General features: G+C 40.1%; 1 protein-coding gene across 4 annotated transcripts in view; it reads left to right on the top strand.

Annotated features, from left to right (window-relative positions):
• The window catches only part of cdin1 (CDAN1 interacting nuclease 1), a 54,569-nt gene that overhangs the window by 22,525 nt on the left and 13,372 nt on the right, over positions 1-18,672 (top strand). For all 4 annotated transcript variants that reach the window (XM_069152495.1, XM_069152493.1, XM_069152494.1 and 1 more), the window contains exons 7-11: positions 802-881; positions 1,268-1,317; positions 2,810-2,877; positions 4,363-4,428; positions 4,663-4,768. In XM_069152495.1, the coding sequence (XP_069008596.1) occupies positions 802-881; positions 1,268-1,317; positions 2,810-2,877; positions 4,363-4,428; positions 4,663-4,768 (370 nt within the window). The remainder of the gene's footprint in view (positions 1-801; positions 882-1,267; positions 1,318-2,809; positions 2,878-4,362; positions 4,429-4,662; positions 4,769-18,672) is intronic.

The raw sequence follows: 18,672 nt of genomic DNA, 5'->3' as shown, positions 1-18,672 counted from the left end.
CGTTTAACAGAGGCTTAATGATCCAGTCAGCAATCAATTGATTCTTTTCATTTGGGGTTTTTTAATTCATTTTTTTTTATTATTTTTTTTTTTAATATCCATATTTATATATATCTTCAAATAAGCTGTCCTAACAGTTATGTAGTCTGTGCTTTTTTTTTTTTTTTTTAGATGAGCTTGAGAATATCTGCATTGCTGGTGCAGGCACCGTCCATGCCTGAAATGTGAAGGGAAACATTCCTTGTATTGTCTGTAATACTGCAAGTCTGTCAGGAGCACGTGTGTGTATATATATATCACTAAAATGGCGCGCCTCGACCATGTCGTCACACAATGATACAATCCATTTAATCCAAATCTTTTTAAGAAATGATTTAAGGAATTTTTTTTTTTTGCTGTTGCAGTAACAGCGAGTCAATCCAAGCAGGCTTTCCTTGCTGATTTATAATGTTAGCAGAGCAAGAATGGGGATGAGAGATGCAGAATAGTGAGCGTTCATAACATAGATAAACTACATGAAGCGCCTGTGCTCTGGACTGAAACATTTATCTATAGAAAATCTGTATAGACACCAAGCAGCCATCTAATGGACAAGGGTAGAAATACTGCACTAACAGTGGCACGGTGAATTACATATTATCCGGGCTGTCTTTTGCCTCTATATTTATTGCAACACTGCATTCAATGAAGCAATTGAATGTTCTTTTTGTAAAATTGAATAAGTTAGACAAGCTGTTATGTTTCATGTCATTTGCGTAATAATATTAATGAGATTTTTGTGTTTGTCTGCCTTGTTCTCAGCCTCTAAAACAGTCCTCAACAGCATGCTGAAGGAGCCATCGTTAATTCCAGACCAAATTTTGTCCAAACACATCAGCCAGGTAAGTTTTGCTTTTAACTGAAATATCACAGAAAACATTTAAATTGTTTGATTACATAGAATCAAATTTATATTTTTTATTACTTAATTAATTTGTCATAAAATGTTTAAATGTGCGTTGCCTCACTAATTCCCATGTAAAAAAAAAAAATCCACTGCTCATGTACAGTGAGTTTTTAAATGTGACTCCAGCACCTGGCTGACAGACGGCATCAGCCGCTCATGTTTGCTGATGAGGTCATGTGAGAGCCGGCGGTCATGCCTGCCAATCAGTCGGCATCTCCTGTGTTTTCTCCTTTACCCAGCAATGTACGGGCTTCCCTCACCTCCCTTACACCCACCCACCCCTTTTGGCGCGCCATAATATTTCTTCCCCCTCTTTTTCAGTGCACAATAAATGACTGCTGTTATGGACCGCTGGTAGACTGCATCAAACAGTATCCTATCCCATAAAATTTTAAGCCTGAAATTGACGAGGAGCTATTGAAGGGGATGAGATGTGTCTGGCTTCACCTGACATAAAAGTTCTGCTTCACAGAGGAAGTGTTTCATCCTGCCTGCCATCCCACTATCACCGATACAGGGGCTGGAAGGCGATGGAGGGAAGAGGAGGAGGAGAGGATAGGCTGATCTAAATGCATCTTCATGTGCACGCAGTGGATCAGACCCATAGTTCTATGATACAAGAAAAGAATTATCATTCAAAAGGCTTGTAGAAGAAAAATGGCAAATGTTCTCAGGTACTGATTTTTTTTTTAAATCCACTTTAATTGAATTGTATTTAGTTTTGATAATTCCTTTGTAGTACACGAAGAGGTTTGGAAACATCAGTCCAAATTTAACTATTAATTTACTCATAATTCAGCTACATGACTTACACAAACCCTCTCCTCATCTAATGGGGCTGTGGCCTTAACTGTAGGGGCAGAATGGGAGTCAACCAGCTTGGTAGCAGACCAACTGTTTCCTGGGGGAGGATACTTATTTGAATGAGTCTACATGTGTACGTCCGTATGTTATTGTGTCTGTCCAGGCTTTCTTGTGCGCGGTGGGGCTGTGTTGTTCTGTTCATAGCCAGTCAACCCTGTCCCACCATGCCCTCCTTCCACACCCCACACCCCCCCTCATTTTACCATTCTATGGGCAGTCCTCTCAGTGTCAACTTAAAGTCAGTTACTCTGCCACAATGAGTTCATGATAACCGCCCCGCTGCTCTGTGCTTTCAAAGAACTCCATCCACATGTGAGAGGGATAGCTCTTTATTCATGCGTGCCAATCAGAGTATTAATTAGAACCCACTTTGAGTGATTGGTGTTGGTTGAGGGACATATAATGTCAGAGGAACTTTTTCTGTAACTCTTGCAAAAAGAAAGAAATGCAAATGCAACTTGGAGCCTTAATATGTGCAAGACTACTCTCTGTGGCATCAAGAAGCTAATATAAAGTGGCATTTATTCTAAAAGCATTTTTCTTCAAAGATTTTAGAGAAATGAGCAGAGCATCGAGCCCATGCACTCTATGCATTTTGTCAAACGGGCATTTGTTTAGTCTTTCTCATTTAGGTAATGCACTTTGGAGATTTGTTGTGAAAGCAGATTTAACTTGACCTGAAACTCTGATTACGCTCCAAGCTGGCATGAAGAGAAAGTGGCTTTCACTTTGCATAGTAAACCAATAGCGGTGAGAAGCAGATTCTTAACTGTAACTGATGTCAAACATGCACATGCACAGTTGAACTTGCATCACCTCAGGTTGTGGTTTTCATAAATTTCACAGGCAAAACTGTCTTGCTGCAGGTTTTTATGTCACTTTTTCTATTCACATAAAGGCTGTTTTAGAACTTTATGTTATTGCCCCTGCTAAATCCATATTGTACCAAAACATTTTGGTGTTTTGGGAGTATGTTGGAATCCTTGACTCTGTTCTCAGTGCTATCGGCCAGGAGCATGAGGTACTGCTCTGTGACAAACTGAAGGAGAGGAACCTGTCCTTTCTGGGTAAGCCATCTCTTCATCTTTTAAACCTCTGTTTTTAAAGTCAGTTTTGGTCATGGAAATATAGCCTTTTGGTAAGCTTACAAAAGGAAGGCAGGGACATGACTGATGCAGTGGATATTATCTCCTATTGATCTGCTAACAAGCAGAGCTGTTATCGTATATCCTTGGATGTTTATGCACCAACGTATAATGAATATTTAAAAAATAAAAGCCTCAAAAAGTGCTAATTGTTTCATTCCCTTGAATATTTTGTCTTTGTCCAGAGGTTCTTTAGGGAGATTTAATGTTATGGGGTAAAACCTCCTCTTATGTGGTCATAAATGTCTTAATAGTTATATTAAGACATAATAGTTTTCTTTAACATCATCTACTTTTCTAATACGATTGCCTCTTTCCAACAAAATTGAATCAAGTTGGAGTGTCTACTGTTCACTTATGAAGTTGTGGGACAGAATTTTGAACCCTCCCTTCCTCCCAACACCCTCATCCCATCAGCATCCCCTAGGTCAGATGAGTGATGAAGGATAGAAGTCATTCCCTCTGTCATTAAGACCATATCATTTATTTGGACATGCAGTGCTGACCTTTCTTCAGGGCTGCACACAGGACTGTTCTGAAACTGTCAGAGTTCAGGGGGCACGAGGGCCACTGAAGCGGCCTCACCCCATCTGATAAATGGTTTGGAAATAAGCTACCCAACAGCAGGGATGGCCCATTAATTTTAATCAAAGCTGATATAAAGCAGCGATCAGAGCCACATGAGAATGTCAACAGCCCAGTGGGTGTGAGCGGAGGTTCCCGTTCTATCACACACATCTACACCTATATTACCACATCCAGGATGCCCCTCTGCAGCACGGGCCTTTGGCAGCCTCGCTGACCTCTCCCAGCTCTCTTTCTTCATCCTTGGCTGATGCTACCTCCTCACCACCACTGACACCGCCACCCTCCATCTCGCCTCAATTCCCTTCCATGCCCCATTAGTTGAGCTTGGCTGGAGACAAAGAGGCAGGCCCTTAGAACTGAATGACCTGGTCAGCCTGAGATTTAATGGAGAAATCAGGTGTTGTGGGGATAATGGCCGAAGCGCGCCAGAAGTCAAGGACAATGGCTGCAACTTGTGCAGGCAGGGGTCACGCTTACAGAGGCTATAATGCCAACCTTGTCCTCTTGCTGTATATTTTATAAAGCACTGCCAAACTGTAAACTGGAGAGCAGGTCTGTAACTGGGCTTTACAGGTTTTTGTGCAATGACAGCGAATATGTGGCAGCTGTAGTTAATGGTTTTACTGCTCTTGGTGTCCTCTACTGCTATTTCTTCTGCTTTGCTAACACTGAGGAGTGTGTTAGCACCTTGGGGAAAGCGGTTAGGTCAGCAGCCTGTGATTTCTGTTCATGCTGTAAGTTGATTATCTAACAGAACTTATATGTTGAATATAAAAACTTATTGCAAAGTAACTGTCTGATGTTAAAAATCTCCTGTAGATGAAAACCAACTGAGAACTATGGGCTACGACAAAACACCGGACATCATCCTGGAGGTTCCAGTTGGTTAGTATTTACTTTATAAATGTCAGCATTTATCTGAAATAACTACATTTTGACCTTATGCACCTTTTTCTTTGAAAGGTATTATGCTATCGTCAGAGTGTTGTTTTTTTTATTTTTGTGCATGACAGGAAAAAAATACAAAGAAAATGTCGCTTGTCCCTTCTGGATTTTGCTTGTGTGGCTTTCTTGTCACGAGTTTTCTGAGTATTGCTGTGTGTTTTTGTTTGTGTAAAGCTGTGGAGGGACACATTGTACACTGGATTGAGAGCAAAGCCTCCTTTGGAGATGACCACAGCCACCGCACCTATCTCAATGAACAGTTCTGGAGCTACTGGAACAGGTGAGCGCCCTCTTTCTGTTTTCATTTACTTTAACTTAGTTAGTCATATAATATTGCAACTACTTTTTTCTGTTTGCATAGCCTTTATAACTTCTCCTTTTTTCAACCACAAACCACCACCACTTTCCTCAGTGTAAAAAGCAACTCCTATCTCTTTCCAACAACGCATACCACTTCCTCCTGCTGGCATATAGGCCACACTGTAACCACAGAATTTCACATGGTACATTTGTATATTACACTATACTTCTACATCCATTCCTGTCATTGGAGCCCTTTACGGCCTGAAGGGTCTGCCTGTGAACTTGATTGTTTTGTAGAGTACAAACATTGTGTTGGAAGGGAAGCTTGGAAACTGGTGATTAATGCATTGCATCTGTTGTCATGAGAACCTTTTGGAACAAGAACCCGCCTCGTGGTCTGACGATGGTGGAACAGAGATGTGTGTGTGTGTGTGTGGGTGAATGTGTGTGTGTGCACAACTTTGTGAATGAAACCTGGCGATGAAAACCTATGCAACATACAGACCTATTTCTTCAGCTCTTGAGAGAACATTGTTTTCATACCCACAGAGATCATTAAGTTGCAAATGCAAATTTTTTTACTTTAAAACTATAATGGTCCTGTAGGTAGAATAGGTCACTAATTCCCTATTAAATACCAACAATAACATCTGCTTTAAAAAGTGTCACACACTTGAAAGAAAAATTTTAAAAAAACGCCCATTTGGCATTATACTCACTGGACTTCATTCCCAACTGAAGCAGTCAGAGAGACTTTTGTGTTGCGACACACACAGAGGACTGGTGGTCGCTCACACATGGTCTTTACGTTCCTGCCTCCCTTACCACTGGGTTCCAGTACTTCGCAACGGCCCTGATCTCCATCAGTTGTGATGGCCAGCTGACATGTTGTGACATGGTGCTGGAGTGCCGGGAGGTTTCAGTTTTGACGCCGTGTCCAGAAACCAGGCAGTCGGGTTCTCTTGTTTTCTGTGTCATTGTTTTGGTTTTATTGGTACATGTGCAGTACCAGATGAGGATCAGATTTCTGAATCTGTCAAGGACCACAACACAGAAAGTGAAGCTGTTTACCATCAGTGAGATTTCTGATCTGCGCAGTTTCCCAACCTAAAACAAATAATCTATTGTCTGCCTATAAATGATTATACAAGACAGATTTTTCTTGTATAGATAATGAATTTCTATTGAAAATGGCTTGTTACAAATATTCTTTTGCAATCTTAGCACACAAATGAAGTTGGTAATACATGTTATTCATAATGCCTTTCATTTAGGATTTAATTAGAGACTGACATTTATCTGACAAATAATGTCAAATCTGAATTTTAAGTGACTAAAACTTCAAAGAGAGATTTCTGCTGTTGTTTATAATGAGACTAATATATTTTTTTTTTTTTATCATATGAAAGGCAATGTTACTCCTGCCTCCAGACGCCGAGCAGAACAATCATTTGATTATCTGGGAAGATGACTCATCCAATATCACTGAGCAGTTAAAATGCAGGAGACGAGGTCAAGGTCATAATCAATGGTGTGTTTTATTTTCTCAGAGTAACATATTTTTATTTGGAAATGGCCTACTTCCAGAGAGAAAGCGCAGTTTTTTTTGTGTTTTTTTTTTACTATTTGTGATGTCAGCAACTATAAGTCACTGAGGTGTAACTTAAAAAACAGCCAATCTGTGATGGCTTGCATCTTTGTAAGTTCTCATTAAATACCTCAAAGAAAAAATAGTCTTTGTTTAAGTTTCAAAACAATCTCTTAGTCCGGCAAATTTAGAATCATGTGAAGCAGTCTCAATTAGCATATTGAGCCGTATGACATAGAGATAAAATGTCTCCATGAATATTTCAGTGTAGGTTTAGATTGAAGGATATAACATACATTTTTCTTTGGTATGAACTTTGGTACTCGTGGTTTTAGTTTACAATAGGTCAAAATACAGGGATATTTACAGCTTGTTTAGACAGTTAGGGTTAGTCTGAGCTTTACATATTTGCCCATGGCTGTCTCTCATTTGTATTCACCGGGGCAGTCTTGTCCAAGTGTATTAAGGAACTGACAGAGTAGATCCCATCATGCCAGCCAGCAGCCAAGTCAGACAAATACTGTGTCAAAAAAGAAAAAAAAAACATCAGTCCCTTCAGACTTTACCTTTTCCTGCACCCTTGTAAATTTTAATTGAAATTTACTTCTGACATTTTAAAACATGCCTCGTCTTTCTGTAATTGTTAGACCTTATTCATCGTCATCTGAAGTACAAGTGTGTGTGTGCATGTTTGTGTGTAAATTAAACGCTGTGAATTTAGAGTCCTTGAATTGCCCCAAAAATGTAAACCAATAGAGAAACAGGTGACAAGAGAGTGATGGGATGACATCATTCGCCTTCTACTTCACTTCTCATTAGTTGGTTTGAGGTCATGAGACGGGCCCCTGATGGGCTGATGTTTGGGGTGTTTGTCCATTCCTTCATTCCTCAAAGTCAGGTTTCAGAGCCTGAGTGTAAACCGTTCAGTTTACTTTTTGACTGCCCTTGGAATCGCACACCAGTGTTTGTGATTACTCCATTGCCCCTGATTGACATTTCCAGTGATTTGCTTATTTTTCATGAATTCCCTATTTGCGTTAACTGAGCTGCTTCACCCATTGCTTGTGTTAATTGTTCTTCATTTGCCCTCAAGCACTGCAGAGTGGGGGCATGTTTTTGTAGTCGAAAAAGAAAAAAACATAACTAATTTTCCCTCCAAAGCCCTCACCAACTGCATTTATCATCCAAACAATAGTCTTGCCAACACACTAACCCCATAATGAACCCCTCTTCAGTGGAGTGAGGGGTAATGACGCTTCACCTACAATGCTCCCAAGAAAAAAAGAGAAACGATTGAAAAAAAATGGAGAGAAAAACGGCCTTTTGCAGAATCAGACAGCATGTTCAGGCCCAGTGCCTGAATGAGATGGTGAAGCAGCAGCTATTGGTGTCTCCCAGCCATCAATCTTAGCTGATGGCGTTCCAGAGCCAGTGAGCCCTCTGCTCTGACGGATGTTCACATAATTGAGTGATCCATCTCTCCCAACTATCAGAGTTGCATAAAAATTATTCACCTGCTGGTGAATATTAAACACATAATGAGCCTCTTGTGTGTTTTAGGAGAAGTGGGTAAGGTTAAACACAGCATGTAATGAAATATGGACTCTGGTGTGGTACCACCTTAACTGCCGCTCCTTGATTATGGCGTACTTAAATCAATTATGGTTGGCAAAGTTCCTTCCATAACTCTGCGAGCAGCAGTTAAAGTTCTGCTCTTGTATTTCTCTCGCTGATCACATACAGTACCGACACCAGAATAAAGCAGGTAATAATCATTTGCTGATTATTAAATAATTATTGATTGATTTGCCAAAATTTTGAACAGAAATGTGTTTTTTTTTTATTGCTAATTACAAATACTGACCATTTCACTGAAGTGGTCGCTGTGAATTTCAGTTACATAATATGTAGTTTTCAGTCTGTGAAGTCCCTTGTAAAAGATGTGTATCCAGAATGGAGGACAAAAGACACCAGAGAAGTTTTGATACTTGATGGATGGATAATTAGATAGATCTATAGATCAATGATTGGTCCTTATTGTTAGTGGAGCGTGTATCACAGCTTGTACAAAAAAATATTAAAAAGAAAAAAAAAATCGGTCAAAATATTAACACTACATCCTTTTACATCACAGCTCAGTCACAAAACAAATATCTAACAGCTCCTGTTAAATTTATATAATGCTTGTCTTTGTCTTTTGTATCTTTTTTGCCTCGTCTTTGCTGAGTACAGTTTCCCAGCATCTCTGCTTTGATGAAATCCACTCATTATAAATTTGTCAGATTTTGACTTTGTGGCCCTTAAATGTAGCATCCCTTGGGGATTAATAAAGTAACTACCTACCCTACCTTGTGTACTAAGAATCAATAAAATAAATAAAATAAAGACATTTTTTTATCAGAAACAACAAAGGGACTTTGTAGAATAACAGATTAAACGTACAGATGTAGAGTAACACAAAATAGATTCAGAGCTTCAATTTGCATTTGCATTCTCTATTTTCTCTTCCCCTCCCCATCCCGACCAACCCAAAGAAACGGACAGCCTGTGTGAAAATGAGCACAGACGCTAGCTCGCCCCCTCCCAAACTAAATCAGCTGTGCGATTCGTAAACTGCAAATGTGTCAGAGTTGAAAATGTTAGCGCTCTTAATGGAGGCTTGAAAAGGTTAGATCTGATAAAAAGCTGTCAGCCGTCCACAAAAAATGATTTATAGCAAAATAATGGGACAGTATGCCTCATTTCTCCCTCATATGAAATGGGGGTTAAGACTTTCGGGTTTGGCATTATTATCATCTGGCTTGACCACTTGGAAATTTGTTGACACTTGAATGCACGCACATGCATTATGTTTCATCTGGATTCTTTGTTTCAGTAATTTTGAAAGTCACACCCTGTTGTAATGCAGATAATTCATGTCCTCCCATAATTACTAGCAGAAAATTCTCATGCTCCAAAAGCACATATCGATCTCCAGCCAAATCTGTCCTTTCTTTGTTTTATTTGATGAGCGTAATAGAAGCAATGCTTCAATTAAGGAAGTTATAATTCTGAAGGGTTTCACCAGACCGTTCCTGCAGCATCACTAATCTGCGTGCTGACATATTGGCGAATAAAAAGACAGAAATATGATTTATGTGATGTTTTATATCAGTCGACACAGCTGCAATTAGACATCCTGAGTTCTTTGTGAACTTTTTCCAATTATATCTGAAAGTGTAGGTTTTACAGATTAGATTGCAGAGTAATTCTATTTTAGATTTAGAATGTCAATCCATTTGCGACATCAAATTAAATTTTAGATTCAAGATATTGTTCTTTGCTGTCCTTTTTTTAATAGACATGTCCATCATTTGTGTTGAACTTTCCAAGGCAGTGATGACAGGAATGCTTAATTAGTGGAGTGTAATGATACAATGTGTGGTATAACCTTGATTGAATTCATCGGATTATGCCTTTAGCTTTAAAAAAAAAAAAAAGATTCATTGCTTTTTGTCCTCACATCTTTAGATCTGCAGATAGTTTGCTTGCTGGTTACATATGAATGATTTACTCAAATAATATTCCTCTAGTGTATGTGTACCTGCATATGTTTTTTTCTTGCAAATTGTCAGGTTATATGGGCCTGTTTGATAAAATAAGAGTATTAAAAGCCTCAGCAGAACGGGCATCATAGAGCCAGAGTAAATCGGGGATGTCACCTGAGAGAGGGCGCCCACAGGCCGCGGCTGCTGCTGATACAATGAGGCTGGACATTACAGGGCCATCCCTGAGGACGGGCACTGGCGCTTCTGGGGTGACAGTGTGACACCTCCAAGACCTGTGCCCTGCTAGACTTTACCTCAGGTTCCTGTCAGAGATGAGCACAACAAAGAAAGGAGGGCTGGTGAAAAATTGCAAGAGTAACCTTTCTATTATATTCACTAGAATCATAGTGAGCCAGTATTACACTGCACCTACCACCAGTGTGTTTAATAAGCCATTATATTTTGATGTTGATGAGGTGGCTTTTCAGGGTTAGAATATTTAATTGTTGTGAAGTTTTATGTGCTTCATAATAATGCAAAATTCTAGTAAGAAGGTTAATTTCCCATGTTTTTTTAAAAGCACAATTTTAAGTTTTCCTGGTAAAGCATATGGGCCTGACACAGCCTTCTTCCTATTTATAGTTATGGATGCCCCATGCAGTGCAGGAACGTGGCCTCTTTTATTATTTCCTTTGTTATGACATCCTCTCGTAGAATATTCCACAGCTAGAAAAATAGCTATCCACAATGGTGGTTCCTTTAGGGCTTTGCAAGTGTTTGTTTTAGGGCACATCAGCCCAGCAGAAGTGCAATGCTGGCCCCCAAAGCACAAGCAACTCTGAATATTAATGGTAAATGACAAGCCGGCTCTGATGCTTCAAGGATTTCATGCTTTTAAGGATGCACATTTGGGTGCATTGTTTAAGGCGTCTGCGGTGTAATCCGCGCTCTCAGGTCTCCAGCAGCCTCGGGATTTAGCTCTGGTTAAGCCTCCATGTCTCCTATTTATTTTAGTAGGGTTGTATGTGTGCATTATCCAAATTTGTCATTTACCATTGAGTGTGAGAGCAGCTTTGACATGGCCGCTGTGTGTATAAACGAGGAGCGGGACAGAAAGCGGCACCCCAGCGATACATACCCCTCCTCCTGTCTTTCTGCTTGCCCGTGACACTGTGAGATGGAGAGGAAAGCCTCAAGTAAAATGAGGTGCAAGCATGTCTACTCCATGAATTCCTGTTTTGCTATGGAACTTTTTAAAGATGAACATACATTTTTTTGTCAGCTTTCACGATGTATGTCATCAGACTTACAGAGACATCCCCCCCCCCCCCCCCACTCCACCCCCCTCTCATTTTCTCAGTCTCGCTGCCTTTTCCCCCTTCTTCTTTCCTCTACATTGACCTTCTGGGTTTCATTCCAGGAAGAAGTCAGCAGCATTTGTCAAAAGCGCAGGGAGTAGTGGGCAAGAAATAGAAAGGCTCTTTGTAAAAGTCAATCTAACAGGAGAATTTAAATGGCTGCCTGACCTCCAAAAGACATTCAGGTCTACATTACCTTCAGTGTGACGTTAAACTTGCAGTAATGTGTTCTGTACACGGAGACAAATAGATTTTGCACACATTGCATTATGCTTCCTATACATCACACAAAGGCCTGAACACGTACACTGCTGCTCTTCACATTTGTAGAATGTTACAGACACAGGAAATGGGTAATTCTGAAGATGCTTGTTATCTCTTGTATTTTGCTGAATCTGTCATAAAGGTAATTTAAACGTGTTCTCACCGTACAGGCAACCTCAGTAGACCACACAAATATAGGCAAGAACACTTTTTAGTATTTTTTTTTTTGTATTATTTCATTTTTGTAACACTTTCACAGCACCTAAGCCACTATAGCTACACTATAAGCTGTGTTTTATTAGTGTTTGGTGATTATCATTTTTTTTGACAAAATAAATATTGTAATGATAATTATGTAAAAATGCACAGTTGCTAGTCAAAAAACTGTCCACCCCACCCCACCGCTACAACATCACCTAAGCCCCGCAGAAACTTTGGGAAAGAACATGTAGGCAGATGTAGGAAATTTGGGGTACGAGAGTAGGGGAACAATCTGCAATAATGGTGTAGCTGGGCAGTAATCAAACCAAGGACTCTTTGCTCAGGGCATTCATCAGGTCACCCCATAACACAAATATTTAAATCATTCTAGGACTTTTGGTTTATAAGGCATTTTATGTATTTCATTTCATGCACCTCCGCAGCTCCTTCAAAAGCATCTTAATGCCGTTCAACTAAAGGGCTTAAGTGTGTCAACCTTGCTGTTGAGGGGGAAGCAGGAGGCCAGGAGTCATCTGATGATTCCTCCAGTGTCCTTTCGAGTCCTAAGTAACATGAGTCCTGCATGTGTCTTGTCACAGGAAATTAATGAGACTAAAGAAAGTGTCGTAAATAAAATATCCTAACTGAATGGAAGCAACATGATCCTGAAATTGGCATTTGGCATATCAAAAGAGATCTTATATTTCTCCACACATAAATAGGGGAGCATATTTTAGTTCTGGCTCTGCGGCTTCATGACATGGCAAGTGTTTAACAGCTTTTTGGGGAGATTACTGTTTCCTTGAATTTTTTTTCCTGTGATTTATTGATTTTGTTGGGTTGGCTGTTGTCTTCCTGCGAGCACATTGATTCCTGTATGGTGTATGCTTATCTTAGCCTTAATTTATATGTTGGGCAGCAATGTCTTTGTGTATTTGTAGGCACAAAAAAAACATTAGCGCATTTCACAGCAAAAACAAATACAATATTTTTTACCAAATCACAACCAAGGAAACAATGCTTCATATTTCTGCCTTTGTATTTAAAGAGCTGCTCTGTGTGTACCAGATAATGTGCTGCTACTCCTGGTCTGTGGAGGCCCATCAGTCACTGTGTGGAGCTGGTCGCTTGTGATAAGTCGTTCCTTATAGATAACCGAGACAGCAGGCTTCTTTTTATAGGCCCACTGTCCCTCACGTAACCTTGTTTTGTTTGTTTTTCACTCGTGCTTATTTCCTTCCTTCCCACTGATTTGAGCTTTTTGGTTAGCTTCAGACTTTTTGCTTTGCATGTGCATTACTTTTCCCAGTCTTGTCATTTCTAACAATGAATGAATTTCCTTGTAAACAGTGGTTGTTTGAATCTAATATTACCAGCAGAAATGTAAGCCCATAAATAAAGATAAACACACGCATACAGTATGTGCATGCTTGTACGCCTGTGATAAGGCAATGGTATAGTGTTGTCCTGGCTCTGTGTGACCTCTGTGTGTATTAAAATTAGAAACATCCTGATGAAAGGCTTTTAGTGATTTATATCTATAAAAAAAATAAAGCTTTTGAGTTCAAAATTCTTCCTGTTGTCCTCGTATCTCACAAACTCTTCCTGGATAAAACACATGATTATACAGCATAACTGAACTATTGTAAACTAACACGGAAACATGCAGCACCAAAACACCAGTCAGCCTCTGAAGTGACGTCAAAAGCAGCAATGTTATTTTGATTTTACAGCCATCACTCTAAATTGTAGGTAAGAGCTTTTTACTTTTTTATTTACCATATGACCTCATGCCTATTCAAAAATAATTTAGATGTTTTGAATTGTTTGTTTTGACCTGTATCTGATTGCACTTGATGGCAGTCATTTTGACTGATGTAGCATAAGTAATTTAATTTAAATACCAGATGAAAAAGGTATTTATTTTTTGTGAGCTTTGCTTTATATTTCAGTATTACTTCACCTCTTCGCGTAGTTGCCAGAAACACTGAAAGAGATACAAGCACATCTGAGTCTTTCCGCACCGGCCTGGCATTTGTTAAAGGGCTTCGTCAGGACCCCTCTTCCCCCCCCATTCTTGTTCCCAGGCAGCCCTCTCCCGTCTCTGGTTTGAGTTTCACGTCTCTCGCCGGTCTGATTGCCTGATAGCTTAAACATCTCTGCCTGCCTATCCTGTAGTGGGAGTGTGTAATCAAAGACACATGAAGAGCCTGCGTCCAAGTGCTGACCTTCTGATTTTGCTCATCAATTCTGGGGGTTAATGTACAAGATCTATCAGGTCAACAGATTTGTCTCCACAAACTCTGTCAGGTTTATAAACGATTGGGGAAAAACATGCATCTGGCCACTGAGCCCCATTAAAACCTCTAGAATAAATGTGCAGCCACTAAATGACTGCTGATACAAATTTTCAACTCTTGCTTTGTTAATGTTAATGTGTTTTTCTGTACTGTACTCTTTATTTTGTTCTGAAGCAAACTTTGTGACAAGGGTTGAAGGACTTGAGCTAATTATATGATCCAAATTCCAACTTGCTGCTGTCAATGTAACATTTCATCACAAGCGGCAAGTTGAAACTGATGATATCCAATCCTTTTCCTTTGGACTGATGCAAGATAACAGAGGCATACATTTCTGAACAAGTGAAATATAAACTCTTTGGGTTTGGGGCTTTGACCCGCCCCCTTGTGAACTGCCGCCATAGAGATGTCAGAGAAATCTATTTCTCATTTTGAGGGATATCTCTATCAGCTGGCACGTTCGCACCATGAATCTTCACCCCGTGTTAAACCCGGAATCTGTCTCTTCAATGACGGGTGTGTGTTTTAAATGACCACTCTTATTTTTCGTAATGGGTGTCTTGTGTGTCACGGAGGTTACGAGTGAACGGGCAGAATAGAGCTGTCTGGTGAAAGGCCTCTGATAGAAAGTGCCACTTCCATTTGAGCGCAGCTGCAGCTAAGCCTGCGCTGGCTCACTGTCCGGCCCGACACTTCACATTCTCTTCTCCTGCGACTGGAATGGATGTGAAAACTATTAACTTCAGACAGAGTTTTGGCCTGACCACTTCTGATCCCTTCCCCTTTTTCCTCGCTTATCTTCAGCTTGTTTTGTCAGGACTGATGACTGTATCAGACACGGTTTTCATTTTGTTTATTTAAGTTTCCTGTCTTTTTTGTATCACTTTTTTTGAAACTTGGACCTGAAATTGATTCCAAACCAAAGTTTTGATTACAATTCCTTCTCGAAATGATATTTCATTCTGTCGCGCACGATTAAATTATATTCTACTTTTCTTTTTGTATTACTTTTTAATCGGACATACAGACTACACCTCTCCTAATTTGGTGATGAGGGGGTTTAACAGTTTGAGGAACTCTATCCTCAGAGCTGCTGACAGCCCCCCTACGCCCCCACGCCCCACCCCGAGTCGCTCCTATGGATGGAGCCGTGGTTGGAGAAAAGACTATTGGCTCCGTTTTAAGTATTCGTTATGGTTTGAATTAGAAAGGGGATAAATGCCCTGAAAAATGATCAGAAAACATTTAGCTTCAGCTGCCCGGGTGAAACAAAACACACTTGAGAGAAACTTTGAACTACTCTGTCTTTTTTTTTCTCCCCCAGCTGGTTTGTTTTCAAATTGTAGCACTGAGTTCATGGGAAACTGGCTCTGAGGTTACCTGCGCCCCTGCAAAGTGATGGAAAAAAACAGGATTACGTCTACAAGAATGTTTTTGCAGTTAGTTGAAATATTACTAACCTTGTCAAATGTCATTTTGAATGAGAAAGCAAACATATTTTAATCAGGGTTTTAAAGGCAGAGTTTTTCAAACTGTGACTCCGGGAGAAAGGGGTCAGCTAATTGCAACGTTTGATGTCATGTTTGGTCTCTCGCTCCTCCTTGATGCGACGGCCTGAAAGCATGCTCGCTCGCCCACTTTGCTTTCTGTGTCTCTCTCTATGTCACACACACACACTTCATCACACGTAGTCAAATGAAAAACTACTGAAAGGTCTTCAAGTTCTCAATGCTGTAATCTTCATGAAGTCTTTGCCTCTACTTCCTGTCAGCCCTCCTCTCAACTTCCACCTCTAACCTCTCTCTGTGTGTATCACTGAAAGTTTGGCCAAGCCGCACCGACCTGACAGGGCTGGAATTTAAGGGTTTTGTACATCATTTTGTGAATGAATGAGTGTATGCACACTAACACAGCAAAAATAAAGTATTTAACTTCTTGTTAAAAAAAAATTAGTCTTGCTGGGACCACAGATATGTGCAAAGCTCTTCCACCGTCCTAAAACAGGTTAATGCTCACAGTCCCAAATGTTTTTGGTTCTCATAATTACTGTTTAACAGCAGCAGAGGGGGGGGTGAAGGGATATACATTGTAAATTATGTTTGACAAGGTGGGGTTAGTGGTTTTGTCGTAGCTTGTCTTTAGTTATTACTCATATTTCCTCCTGCCATAGATAAGGTCTGCTGGTGAACATACCAAGGTGAGCGCTGGCGCAGGGCCCTTATCGCCGGCATTGATTTAGGGCAAGAACCCAGTGACAGAGGTCATTGTGCAGTAAAGCTATCCATCATCCAGGTTTGATTTCTGCTCAGACCTGTCTCCAAGTTGTCTACACATAGGGTGGCAGCTCACCAGGAGTTGAGGCCGCAGAAGGGTTGGACTGTTGGGAGGTGTGATGTGGACATTGTAAGAGGGAGTGCTAACTGTGGGGAAGGGAAGTCTCGCATTCAGGATTTTAAGATCGGTTGGGTTGTATTTAAGAATGATATTTACATATCATTTAAATTAAGGTCACATTTATTTGATTTTCTTATTACTGTACATCCATGAATATTTGTCTTATATTTCAAACATTCCTAAAAAGTGTAGCCTTGGATTATTTATTTTTTTCCACCATTAGCCTTACTTTCAATACAGTATTTACAGTTATCCTCCATGTGTTCTGTTTTCTTAATACATCTTTGAAACGGTCAGATTTTCCTCCATTTAAAATTCAAGGTAGTTCTCAGCCTGTGGTATATGAATTTACAATCACAAACACAGGAGATGAGTGTTTTACCCCTTTTGCAAGGGTGTTTTTTCAGATGTCTGAAGATGGGTATTTAGTGCTGTTAATGTTGTTCATGGCCTTCGTGGCTAGACTTGTAACTTTTGGCTTAAATGTTGTATTTATTCTGGCATCAGATTGTGGCGCTCATACTTTCAAATATGCTCCAAGTCATATTATTGATTTGTCATGAAGATTATTTATTGCACTTCTCCAGAACTTCTGCAAAAGTTGGAAGCTGACAGAGATTCTCCCGGAGTGCTTGCATGTAAATGGTTATAAACTGGCAGTGCTGCATCGTGAGGGGAAAAGGTACTCCTGTAGAATAGAACGATGGTGGTGCTGCTCACGCTAACCTTTCAGAGGATAACTTAAGTAGCTAATTACACTTCAGTCTGTAATCAAACCCATGTCAGGTTGTCTGAGAACCTGGATTTGTATGGTGGATTTCAGTTAAATACAGGAGCAGCTTAAACATTTTATGGTTCTCGACTCAAATTAAAGTTTTTTTTTTTTTCCTGCAATCCCCTGTAAAATATGTCATATCCCATTACACAAATTTGGATATGGTAAATTAGTGAGGAGAGTGCTTACGCTATGAATATGTTGACTTTTCTGTGCTGTATGCAGAGGGTTAGCTTGCTGGGGGTTGGGGGTGTCTTTAACTCTAAAAAGTTGTCTTGAATTTTCTCCCCTCGGAAGATGATGTGTTTTTGCAATTCAAATATTTGCTCATTCTCTTCTCCGCTGCAAAGCTCCCTTTGAAGCGGAAGAGTTCTATCACGACCAATGACAGTGTGAGTGTGCAGCGTGACAGCGCAAGAGGCAGTGCTGGACTATTTCTAACTGCATATTTAAATAGCAAGGAAATCAAAAATGTATGCAAATGACGGCATGTTTTGCATGCTGATATTTTTATGATTCGGGGCTTGCATATTCAGGTGGTGCTCAGTACGTGCCTAGCTTTAGCAACATTAATCAGAATTACTTCATGTATCCACCATATCCCTGATGTCCTTCTAAACAAACATTTCTGGGGGTGGAAGGCCTGCAATTTGGTAGATTTGCTTTTAATGAAGGCTTTTCTTAAGATTTTTATGGACTGTTTTAAGTGGAAATACATACTAAAGGCTTAGGCTTCATAAGAAAGTGTGTAACCCAAAAACACACAACATTTGCTTCTAAATATGATTCTTCTGCACTTTTTGGAAGACCTAACCACCTGACCCCCTTTACATTCATCACAGCTATATATAATCCTTCCTCCTGTTATGTGGGAAAGCTTCTTTTCATTTCGATAAAACATTTCATGTATTCATTATATTGAGCATATGCAGCATGAGGCTGTGGGTAGGTGCTTATGTGTCGCTGTTTATTCAATGAGCTACATATCAGGACAAAGCCCTGGGAATGGGCCTGAGGCCTGTCTCTACTTCTTAAGGTATAGGAAAATACAGTATGAAATAATTAATTGAATTGTCATCTGTATGAACAGTTCTTGCTCTCTGCACCCTATAATTCCAACCTCTTTCTCCCCCTTCCCCTCACCACATTTTCCCTTCTTTTTTTTTCCAAACAGCAATTAATCTCATTTTTAGTCCAATTTTCAGCCCTCTGCTAGTGTCAGAGCGAGTCCCCTGTTTTGTTCCTATTTGGCTTGGTTCCTCTGCATAGTCATTAAGGGCCCAATTAATGTCACCCTTTAGCTGAAGAGTGCTCATTTTTATTGGGGAGCTGACAGTCACCGCCATGAGTGCCGCAGTGTAATATGCATTAATTGCCCCGTAACACTGGTAATTACCAGTTCTTCAAGCCTCTCAGTAAACTGTCATGCCCAGACACGACTGCTTTGAAATAGATTACTCATTAGGGGGACCTG

Source organism: Embiotoca jacksoni, unplaced genomic scaffold (assembly GCF_022577435.1).
Source record: "Embiotoca jacksoni isolate LCO1_2020_lvr unplaced genomic scaffold, fEmbJac1.0.p SCAF_18, whole genome shotgun sequence".
Classification (NCBI taxonomy): domain Eukaryota; kingdom Metazoa; phylum Chordata; class Actinopteri; family Embiotocidae; genus Embiotoca; species Embiotoca jacksoni.
The sequence above is the reverse complement of the archived record's forward strand: the minus strand, read 5'-3'. Positions and strand labels throughout refer to the sequence as shown.